At 39.8% G+C, this 12,281-nt stretch overlaps 1 protein-coding gene across 6 annotated transcripts in view; it reads left to right on the forward strand.

The window, feature by feature from the left end:
• CDCA7L (cell division cycle associated 7 like) overlaps nucleotides 1-12,281 on the forward strand; it is a 147,705-nt gene that overhangs the window by 15,468 nt on the left and 119,956 nt on the right. Inside the window, exons 9-10 of one of the 6 annotated variants that reach the window (XR_007904299.1) lie at nucleotides 974-1,110; nucleotides 2,470-4,741. Coding sequence is in view for 5 of the 6 variants with exons in the window: in XM_051785944.1 (XP_051641904.1) it covers nucleotides 974-1,110; nucleotides 2,470-2,521 (189 nt within the window). In the remaining variant the exon portion in view is untranslated. Of the gene's footprint in view, nucleotides 1-973; nucleotides 1,111-1,463; nucleotides 5,791-12,281 lie in introns of those variants that run through there. The other 5 variants (XM_051785944.1, XM_051785943.1, XM_051785946.1 and 2 more) reach the window with 5 other exon arrangements.

Here is a 12,281-nt window from a genome sequence, read left to right on the forward strand (position 1 = left end):
CTGATTTTGTTTAGAACTCAAGTGGAAAGTGCTGGACCTGCGTTACCAGCCACCTGTCTTTGTGCTTTGAAGCTCCACTTGCTTATCAGATGGTGGAGGGCAAGTGTGAGAGCTTTTAAGAAATGGAATCCGTCCACTTTCAGAAAAATGCCAAAACAGACACATTTTTTTAATGCTCTCAGTAACGTGGCATGCAAAGCAGGCTCCTTGTTTTTGATTCCATTGTTTAAAAATGAGAAAAAAAGATAAGGACCCTAAAAGTCTTAGGGTTGATTCCCTTTTCTTTGTTGTCCCCTGAGACACTGAGCAAGGAGAGAGCACAGGCTGCTGCCAGAGAATGAGGCACGTGGATACACAAAGAACCTCTTAGCAGAACAGAGTGCTTGGCTTGTTCTGAGACCTCCTCTCCTCCACCTCTGTTTTAGAGATGAGCTGCTGGGCTGTTCTGAAGGTCAGCAGAAGACTAATGGCTCTGAGGTGCTGGCAGTGGCTGCTGTATTAGCACTTGTGCTTCTGTGTGCAGTTGCTGAGCAGCTTGGAGATGCCTGACTCATGTAAGAGCTGGGTATTCAATTCCAGGAATCGTGCTATACCAGCAGGCAGAGCCAAAGAAACTTGTCACAATGGGTACCCATCTTCTTCTAGGGAGTTGACTACAGTCAGCCTAGCACAGAATGAATTATCATTAGGCATTACAGATGACTTCAGTCTATCTGAAAATCAATACTGAGCACATTAGAGAACCTGAGGCTTCAGAGTAAGCGTTAAAGCATTTAATGATTTCTTTAATCATGCAGAATTTGGAAATTGTTAACAAGGTTGACTGCCTGGCTGATAGAGGCTTTTAAAACCTTGCCCTGAGCAGTCACATGGTAGGGAAGCCATACTTATGTTTGTCTGAGCAACGGGAAGGCCAATATAACCTTGCTCATTACTTGCTTTTATCCCCTGTCCCACATTCATGCCCTTGCAGGCCTGGATCTGTCCTCCTTGTCGTGGGGTGTGCAACTGCAGCTACTGCCGCCGGCGGGACGGGCGCTGTGCCACCGGCATGCTCATCCACCTGGCCAAGTTCTACGGTTACAACAATGTCAAGGAGTACCTGGAAAGGTGAGGGTCATGCTCTGTAGTCATTCCTTATTAAACTGTTGTAGCCCCTTAAATAACACTTGACTTCTTGTGCCCTGGGGCAGATCCTCCACCTATGCAAATGAAGTCTCTTGGACTTCAGAATTTTTCCTAGGCTGAAATCGGCTTCTTTGAAGTGAGTCATACTGTCTGTGTAAACAACTGTTTTGCTTAAGAAATTGAAATGCTTTTGCCTATTTTGAAATCCCTACTGGTTCCTTGAAGCATATAGAAGTGCTGTTTTGGAAGTTGTCATCTTCAGTAATGGAAACTGTTGTTTATGGGGAACCTGAGTTTCCTAAAAAGCACTAACATTGTTTTCTCTTGTCTCCTAGTTTACAAAAACAACTGGCGGATGACAATTGACAACACTGAGCTCAAGCTGTGCCTCCAACTGGTTAATATGTTGAAAAATTTTGACTTCAAAAGTTTATTACTCCGTTTTATATAAGATAGAATTGTTGTGTATAGTACATTCATTTCTGTGTTGGGAACTTTTTGATTGATATGGTCTTATGCAAAAGATCTCTCAGGAAAATGTTTTGGTAGAGAAATCTACATGCACAGACCTATAGGTTAAGTGAAATGGCACTCTTGAACCTTGAGTGGTTAATTTTTAATAGAGCTACCCAAGCACATGATAGAGAACTTGATCAGTTTGAGCAATATTTTTATTTATATAATTGTGCAAGTTTGCAGAAAGGATGTTTAACAACTACCTTCAAAGCATCCATATCTTTAAAGAAACAAAACACCCTTGTCTACCAACTTGACCTTAAAGATTCAGTTTTCCAACCCTTGCTTTCTGAACCTGTTAATCCACCTGTAGTTTATGGAACTTGTCCCTGCAAAGAAGGAAAGTGTACTTTCATTTGATGCCATTGTATTCCAACCAAAGCTGATGCAATCGACCAGTGGGAGGATGATTGTTTTTTTTATTTTATTTCAAAGTGCAATTATTCACAGAAACATGAAACTAGAAGAGTATTTCTTTAAAAATATAAAATAAAATTTTAAAAATTTTAAACATCATCCCAGTAAAACCAGCAGTTTTTGTGTAGTGCATCTGCTGCCTGAACCATCTGGTCTAAATCAGAGTTCAGGATTAATTTTTTTTTTGCTTACAGTTCATACTTAAAGGTTTTTTTCATTTGTACAACCAGGCTTTTGAACAACTTTGTTTAAACGCAACATGCTTGTATTGCATGTTAAAATATGTTAAAATTCTTGTAAGATACATGTTTCATTTTATGTAGAGAGAATAAAGACTAATCTAAAGAGGAGTATTTTGTGAGTCAAACTACACCCAGATGCTAATGTTTCCCATTTACTTTCCTGTAGCTGTTGTAATGGTGCTTGCAGATCAATAATCATTATGTGGAGAAACACATGAACACAACACTGATGGATGAGGAAATAACAACATAGAGCACATAAGTGTTACACTAAGGATTGTGTTTTTGTGAGGCAAATCTCCTGCTCCAGCTGACTTTGAAAAATGTTTATCTTCTTTTACTTTTACTACAAGGCAGATAGAGAAAGCAGCATGTATTATTGAAAGGTTAGTACTAAACTGCCAAGAGTAAAGCTATTCCTGCCAGAACCCATTTACCTGACTTCTTGATTTTCAGACTGAAAGTCCAAACATAAGCTGGCCCTCTGCTTTTGATTTTATAAACTGGACATTCATAAACATTATCAGTTTCCCTTTGATCCACTGGAATTGCCCTTAAAAAAATGATTGGCATTGCTAAGTCAATTCCTTGAGCTGTGCTTCAGGAATCGGCCCCAGCTTGATGTCCAGCCTGGTGCCTGCAATAAACAGCACGTGGTTTACATAGTGTTCTGTAGTGCAAGACCGGAATAATTTGGGTTTTAACAGTGGCTAAACAGATAAAGCTACATTTGAACATGCAGATTTAGTGTGGACTGTTGTTGTCCAGTTGTGCATCATCTTTTTGTATGAATGCAGAGATCAGTACGTAGCATCTGCCTGGACTGGACTTGTGGTTTCATCAACATGCCCTCTTATTGAAAGCAGGGACTGGAAACTATTTACAGTTGGGACTTAAAATATGAATGTTCCTGCCAAAGTCAAATTCTCAGATTTTCCCCTACTCCTCCACTAGTTTATGGTGAATTCTCCACCAAAGGGTGGAGAACTATGCTGGAGCACTTAGCCTGTATTTGTAGTGTGAGATATCAAACAGGTACTTTGGTGTAGTTAAAACAGATGAGTTCTGTGCTGCTGAAGGGCCATGCACTTTCTGAAAGCTGCTGGATTTAAGTTTGTTGTGTGTTCTTCTAACATAAACTAGCATATAAAATGTTGCATATGCTTGTTGTGGATTTTAGGAGGATTTATGTGACAGGAAACTATATATGCAAATACCATCACAAACACAAACTTCAGTCACAAGGTTCCACGATACTTCCTCATATCCAGAGGAGGAATATACAGTATTACCCTTGGATTGACAAATGCTTTAAAAAAAATCCTCTGAAAAATGCATGTCACCATTTCAAAAAGCAACAGTCAAATGACATCTTTGTGTCATTGCTCCACTCTCCCACCCTGACTTGCCCCTTGGGGCTTCTGTAGTAGCAACTCTCTTCCAAAAGTGTTGCTTTCCTTTTATTATATGTGGGTCTGGTGAAGAGTACAAATAACAATGATGTTTCTTTAATTGCCTCTGGGAGTCATTCACCTTTCCTTTAATGAACTGTAACTTAGTTTAGAGCTTTTCAAAGTTAAAACTAAAATCTCATTTTGATGACAGGCCTGAATTGGCATTCCTAAATGAGATGCTTCAGTCTCAGGAAAACACAGATTCAAAAAAACAAGGTATGATGTTTATCCTCTGAAAGTTGTTAAAAGAGGGGTTGCAGCTCAAAAGATGAACATGATTTCCATTCAGAGACAGCCTACAACCATATTACACCTACTGCAATAACTGACTGCTTGAAAATCCAGATGAAAAAAAGTTTCTTTTAATTCTTACACTTTGCCCACCTACTTGTGTCATTATATCTCATGCTAATACAGGGATTTTCAAGTACTTCCTTGCTTCTTGGTATATCTCCCCAAAGGCTTATAAGTATTATGGCATAGCAAATAAAAAAAATCAGAGTTCTTTAGATCTGTTTATTTACAACTGTCAACTGTTTGCCAAGGTGGAAGAAAAAAAAACAGGAGAAAGACAATTTTTGTGGTTTTTTTTTTTAATTATTATTTGTTTGGGGTCTTTATTTGTTTGGCTTTTTTGTTTGAGTAACGGCATACTGCAGCATACACTGCCATGAGGTATCAGAGGAATTTCCAAAAACACTGCCTGGTTTATCCATGTCTAGCCACCTGCAAGCGGCTGTTGCTGGTGGCAGGCTAGGGGAAAAGGAATCCTGCAAGATGCTGAACACCCCTAGTACTTGGGACAAAGGGTGGTGATGGAGCCTTCAGCAAAGTGCTTGGCATTTCTACAAAACCCACTTCAAAGGAAAACTGACTTTCATTAGGAAAAATTTTGGAAAAAAAAGAATAAAGCTGCTGGAATAGCTCTGTGCTTAGTAGCTAAACCCTGTCACTGTAGGGTACTTACCAGGGGTAAAGCATTATGTGGAAGGAATATGCTAGTTTAGTCCATGTGTTTGGCAAAACATCACAGAAGAGTGTAGATTGCAGCACTTCCATGTGAGGAGAAAATATCAGTTCCCCCTTTGTCTGCAAAAAAATAAAAAGCATACTGACACCATAAAGAATAGCTATTCTTTCATTTCCAAAAAAAGCAAAAAAAGCCCCAAAATGCACAGAAGAGCAACAGTACTGTTAATAAAAAAGTCATTCGCCTTCATATTGAGGTCCAGCTACAGATCTCTGAAAGGACAAGGTTTCCTCCTCCTATACTCTTGAAGGCAAACAAGGGCACAGGGGCTCCAGTCTTCTGCATGACATTAAATTTCTCAAGAAGTATCTCCAGAATATCATCCAGGACATTCTTTAACTTGTCCAGGACAATACAACAGTGCCATTAGAAATCCCAGCAGTCAACTCTTTTTGTGTCTTCTACTTTCAAGTCTGATTTCTTTTTCCAGGAGAGTGCAAACATCTCATTTTCTTAGATAAAAACCAGTGATGCTCCCTCCCTCACCTTTGCTGTCTTTTTGGCAACAGTACTGAGATAAATGACTGCAAAACAATTAACACTTAGCAGCTTCTATTTAGCTTTACATCCCTGAAGCCCACTAACACATTGTTCCAGACTTGGGATGACTGCTGTTAGTAGGATGTACCCTGAAATTGCCTTGATTTTTCAGCTGAGTGTGATTGGAGGTTTGTACTTCTCTAGTACCTAATAGCTTCCTTCACCCTCTCCACCACCCACAGTCCTTCCTGTCCCAGGCATTAGGCAAAATACAGTGCAGGCACAGGCACACGCGTCTCACCCCCCAAAAGAGCCTCTCTCCCTCCCTGCAGGCCTGCTCTGTAACTGAGACAGAACATAAATGAAGAACAATTCATAACAGTACTAATGAGCAGGAATTGAAATCACAGCATTAATGCAGCTCAGCCTCTGTTTCAGTCCTAGCTTTGGCAGAATTAATGAATGCCATATATAATAGTCCAGACTCCCTAAAGTGGATGGGAACTGAATGTGAAAAGCACAAACTTCCCCCAGCAGATGAAGTACTGTTTGGCCACTTGCAAGAAGAGCTGTCACACTCCCTCCTGCAAAGCCTCCATGATCTGATACTGATAAGAGAAAAAAAAAGAGTGCCTAGAGGAAAAGAGGGGAGTAAAGAAAGAGACTGAGAAATGCAGAAGAGTGGGAGTCACAGGAGACTTTAATTAACTGTGGTAAGGATGAGGAGCTCAAGGCTCTGTCTCATCATATGGCATGTTTTGAGGCTTCTGGACATAGTTTCTCAGACCTACACTCAGAAAGGAAGTTGCAGAAGACAGCAAGGTCTGAAACAGAACTAGCTGAGATTTCTGATTACATTTTCCTTCCCTGCTCATGTGTTATTCATTTAATCTCTTAAGTACAGCACCAGTGATGTTCCATGAACAGAACTACAGTGCCCCAGTTAACTCCATATTAAATGATGAAGCTTAGCCTTCTATTAGGGTTGGTCCCTTTAACCTAGCATCTGATAGCTTATAGATGTTAATGATATTGTTCTGCTAAACTCCAGGTTCTGTACAAGAGAGGTGCTAAGGCTAAGAGATGGTCAAACAGCCTCCTTGGCCAGATTTCACCTCTTCAGACTACCAGTAAACTAAAACTCCCTGAAAACCTCCTCAGCTGCTGCTCAGAAGGGAAGTCTCTATGAGCAGCCACATGGCTCCTAATCAGATCAAGGGCCCAGAAAGGGAAGTGGTGGGAGAACACTGTGCTTGGGCTGCCCTTCCTGACATGGAGACCGTGCATGTCGCTGCTTGGCTGTGCTGTCAATGTGGCAGAAGGAATCCAGGACTCCAGGCTGGGAGGGACTTCCTATGCTTGGTACAAGTGGGAAGGAGCAGGAAAGCTACTCAAAGGGGATTTATCATGCAGGAGATGAAAACAAAGGACAGAGGTGAAGACTAGACCCACCAATTCAACCAACCGTGCCTTTTTTTTAGTAAGTTATTGCTGCTGTACTTGTTTATAAAAGCATACAAAAAAAAAGTAAGATAGATCCATACCTTGTTTCTCACCCCACAAGTAATTCAAAGTTAAAAAGAAATGAACTGCATAACAGGTTAGATGTTCCTCTAGTCCAAATATCTTTGGTCCAAATTCCTTCCTAGTGCAGTACCTTGGCCAGGCTGGTGCATTATCATCACTAGTATTAACACTCATTTAATCTTTTCTAATTTGATGCATCATTTTCCCCCCAGAAATTAGGTCTCTTGCTGAAATAACACAGTCAGATGTGTGCTCCACATGTCATTAAAGCACTGACAACACACCAGATTAAGAACTTCACATCTTTCTCTGCAGACTAGCCTGATCCCTCTCCTACAAGTGTATCCATAGGTTGCATTTTTGAAAGAGTTTTGAAGAAATTATCTGATATTGTTGTCAAGAATCTCATCTCAGCATCGGAGTGCAGTCTATATAGTACAGGGCTTTCAGAATTTAATCTATGTATTTATGGTATCCATCACAATCCAGCTTTGGTGGGGCCAAGAAACCTAGTGCCGGTTCCCCTTCAGGCTGCAGAAAAGAATCAATAATGTTATTGATAATTCTGAGACCAGTTCTTGAAATATTCTTCTGTATCTGCAAAATTTCTGAGATTTGCTTGGAGTCTGTGGACATGATGCCTGTATGTTCTGATGGTAACCCTGAATGGAACAGGGTTACCAAAGTATTTTTAGCATAGTTACTATTTGCATAATTTCCCGACAGTCCCATTTTCTACAGTGTTAAAATACTGTTGCTTCTTCCTTCATGAGGATGCTCTGAGTTTGTTTTAAGGACTGTCACTACTGAGGTGAGTGTATTTTAAGTACTGAATGTCTGCATCCCTGCAGCAGACCAGCAAGGATTATTATGCCATTTTGCAGATGAGAGTCTGAGGCAGGAGAAAGTCACACAGGACACCTGTGGGAGAGGCAGGACTGGAGTCTCAACTCACCTCAACCCTGTTGTGTGTTAACATGAGCCACAACATTAGTTCTATTTAGTCTGTCATTAATTAGGGACTTTGCACAAACACACTGCACTCATAATAACCTTAAAGTGGTCAAAGGGACAGACAGGTAGATGAGACAGGTAAGTGGAGTGTGGAACTGGGATAGCACATGTCAGTATATGGGCAATCTTAACTTACCTGAAACAGTGATCCCATTCCACTTTCCACAGAAATGGTTGCTAGTCAGGACAGTATTTATGTCCCTTCCATTCTCTTCTGCCTGGCTGAAGAGAATGTCCCTAGCAGCCAGGAGCTGGAACAGAAAAGAAAATTAGCTACACCACTGCATCTCTCCAGAGGTAGGAGTCTTGCTTGGGGTTTTATAATGCTGCTTTGGCCTCAGTGAGAAAGACAGTGGTGATGATTTTTGCAGGAGAACAAAATTAAGGTCTCAATCAGCTCAATATTGAACCGAACACTATTAACTGCACTGTTCCTACAGAGCACCTAGGCCCTAACTCTGTCAGGATATTTAAGATAAGACTTGGGACTTTAGAGCAGATCAAGATTTAAGTAGGTAGACAGGGCTTTGGTGAGATGTACTCTTGGTGTATAAGAGTACTCCTACAGATGACAGGACAGAATAAAAGCTGTAGCAATCACATTTTTTTTCCAGACTCCCCCAGCTCCTGTGCTGTAAGAACTTCACTGGATTCAGAGCATTTATCTGAACTTATTGTCATAGGGCTGTCTGGGATTTAAACTAGACTTGAAGTTGTTTTTGCTGAAAAATATTTCTAGCTTTAAGTGGTACTTTTCACAAGAGCTATTTCTTCCTAATGCAGGGTCCACTCCACAGAATCACAATAACATTTAACGGCTTTTGGCATTTAGAACAGTCAACAACAAGCTGTTGCTCAAAATAACATCACTAAGCACTTATTTCTGAAGTCATTTGGTTCTGCAACCAGCCATTTACCTGCGCCTGAACTTGCACCACTAACCTCACCCACAATAGGCTATATCTTAAGACCACTTTGAAGTAGTGCTGAGGTTTTGAAAAAAGCCCTGTTATTTACCTTGAGTAGAAGATCAATTCTGTCAGACGGTTTGTACTTACCAGTCTCTCTGCTGGCACTTAAATCAGGTTTTACTGTATCCATGGGAGTCGTGCACAGAGGGAGGCTGTGGGTTACTGGGGTTCATAGCAGGAACTTGCCACCCTTCTGTCCTTATGGCAGATCCCAGGTGAGGTATATCAAAGCTCATGCATAGTGGCTTATTCTAATGCACCTTGTGAAATGAATTTATATCTAAAAGAACTCATCAGTAAGGCAAACAGGTAAAAAGAGAAGGTAATCGCCCCAGTGAACACAAAGCCCCACCACTGATGAAAGGCCATCCTGTTTACATTCATTTGGTTGCCGGTCAATAAATGATTTTCTGGTTTTGCTGGTAATTCTGAGCTTTAGTATTTTCCAATTACATCAGAAATGTTGGAAAGATCCACACCAGTGGATCCAAGCTCAGGGTTGGGTCCCTAAACTTTCCAAAGGCCATACAAATAGCAGTGATTCTGTTCAGGTTTCACCACCTATACTTATTTTGCAATTATTTGAATGAAAGTTCAGGCTTGTGAAGGTTAATGGACTACCTAAACTGGAAGCAGTAATTCTTCACTTATCCATAGGCTACAGGAAGACCTTGAGCCGGCAGGATGAGCTTCCCAGCATGCCCCTGCGACCTCAGCTGTCATGTGGAGAAATCCGCCTCCTTCGAGGTCAGGAGTACAGTGGTGTTTAGCCTTTCCATCTCCATGGCAACTTACTCTTGGGCATCTTCTTCTGAGCAGTTACTTCCAATTACCTTCATCTGAGTGTGGCTCTTTGACATATGAAAACCTGCTTGTTAGGGACCGAGGAGACATCAGCCCGCTCATCTTGCTCACAACTGCAAGGCAGCTTCAGCCCATTGCCAGGGCTGAAAGGTGCACTTCCCCCAAGTCATCCAGGCTCCACAAACGGCCTGCTCACATGTAACATGCTAATTTCCATATTTTATTCTTCTCAAATAAAATTTTACCTTTGGAAAATGAAAAATAAGAAGTCTGCAAAGGGTACTTGAAAAATCTCTTGGCTGTTTTTAGAAAATTGTGTACAATCAGTTCTCTGAAGTAACTGCTTCAGCAAACCCAGAAACTGACTGGGTTGTTTTAATATTTTTATCTCTATCTATATATCTTATACACACACACCCTGTATATACACCCACATAAATGTATGTATATGGAAATAGCTTAAAGTAATTTCTAAGCAAGACTTCTTAGAACTAAAGTTAGAGCAACATTTTCTTTTTGTAGCCTCAAAAATTCTAACATTTGTTGCTGATTAGAAGCAACTCTGCCTACCTGGCACCTTGGACTCATGGATGCTCCACATACACTGCTGTCCAGGACAAAAACTCAACAGTGAAATTTGAATATTCAGTATATGTCAGCTGGTAATAAACTGACAAAGCTACAGACGTGTGAGAGGGTAGTAGAAAATTAAAAACAGTCTTACAAACTATTTTCCCTATTTTGGAAATGGGAAAATGCAAGGAAATGTATAACATTTCCATTCTACTATTTTTCTGGAGAAGAAAATGTGCAAACAGTAAGTGCAAGTTTTGAGGACAGTGCCATTCTGGACTGCTGGAACTGGTGAATCTGTCAGTTATGTTGGTTAAAGTAACCAGTTCCATAAGAGATACTTTCCCATGCCAATCCAGACCTTTCTAAATTGAAGCACCTTAAAATAGTATTACTAGGAAAATGAAAACCTAAGTGTACCCAATGTCATTAAGATCACTATACAAGCAGTGTTACAAAATACTGAATTCACATTACCAAGTAAGGGTACTTGAAAAAGTAAACAAGCAGTATGCCAAGTCACAAACATTTTCAGACAAAATCTGCTCATGATGAATCATTGTAAAATTTATTCCTTCACAGTCAGACAAGACCCAGCTACAGGTGGAGCTGCATAGATGAGAAAGTTTGTGGTCTTCAATTTCTCTTAGGTTGAATATACTACATACATGTTCAGGAGCTTCAGGCATATGTGAAAGTTCTTACCACAAGTGGTCTGATGAGTTCTTGCAGGTGTAAAGAGCAGAGCCTGTGGTCCCAGGTATTGGTGGCCACTCTGTATGATCTCACCAAAGAGGTAATGAAAGTTTTCCCATAGGACCTACCTGGGGAATAGAATGCATCACTGAATAAAACAAGTCAGCTTTCTAAAGGAGAAACCAAAGCTGTTCAGAATAAATGCTGCTTGGAGAAACAAAAGAAATTAAAGTGCCTCCTTTCAGAAAGCTTCATGGTTATATGTCTGCATTGCTGGGTTTGGTTTATTCATCAGACTACATTGAAAAACATATTTCTTTTATTTCAATCCAGAGAGAGGTATCTGAGTAAAAACAGTAAGTTTGTGACTAAAATCAGTAACAGTGTAAAATGAATTATCTGAGACTTATGTCATGTTTTCTACCTTATCCCTTATAAAAATCTTATAAGCGAAAAGCACATTTTCAAGACTCCACATGATATAAGAGAACATAACTTCATGAACAAGTGCATGTATTTTCTCATACAGATCTTTAAAAACATAATCCTCATGAGTGACAGGAAGGTAACCTACTGTGCCTTTCTTAAAGGAGAAATAAAAAATTTGTATCTGATTGCAGTGTTTTATATCCTCTCACTAGGAAACACTTAGTAACTGAAATTCTACATTATTTGAATTTGGGAAGTATTCAAGAACTTTAGTGAAAATTGAACTAATATTAACCCCATGACTGCCACATTGCATAAGCATTAAGTTTATTGTAGAATTCTAGTCATAACGCCATTGTTATAGCATGTGATTAAGAGTGGGAAATCATTTTATTCAAGAAACTACTGTCTTTCTTTTTAATTTGGCTTCACAACATTTGAAGCTTCTTTTTGCTCCCGTTTGGTTTGCAAGATATGCCAGTTTGTGAGGAAACCTTTGCAGACAGGAACCGTTATGCCCTTGGGGGCAGTATTTGTCTCCCAACAGTTCAAGTAAAAACTTAATTATAGGCTTAACATATTGCATGATGTAACAGAACAGAACAAGTAAAATAGCTGCAGCTATTCCAGCCTGCTTACTACATAAACTTGCATGTAGCAGTTTGATTATGTGAAACTCTAACCCATCTTTATTTTAAACTGGTTTAAAGAGAATGAAAAAAAATTTAAAAAAAAAGCCACTGGAATATAACACGTAACGCTGCATGCTTGTGATGAGAAGACTGATCAGAGAATCCCTGCGAAAAATGTGAACAACTTGGATTTAGAACAAAGCATTCTTGGAGTTAGAACCTACTCTTCTCTTTGTTGGCAACAAAACTTCATTTAATGTTTTTCTAATTTCATATATATTTATCTCAAGAAATTGCTCCTTCCTTTGTCTTTTACAAGAGTATATCAGTATTCTAATCTCAGTATGAGCTTATTCAGCTGCACATTT

The sequence above is a fragment of the Manacus candei genome, unplaced genomic scaffold (genome assembly GCF_025592945.1).
Source record: "Manacus candei isolate 608988 ecotype Guabito, Panama unplaced genomic scaffold, ASM2559294v1 h1tg000021l, whole genome shotgun sequence".
In the NCBI taxonomy this organism is placed as follows: domain Eukaryota; kingdom Metazoa; phylum Chordata; class Aves; order Passeriformes; family Pipridae; genus Manacus; species Manacus candei.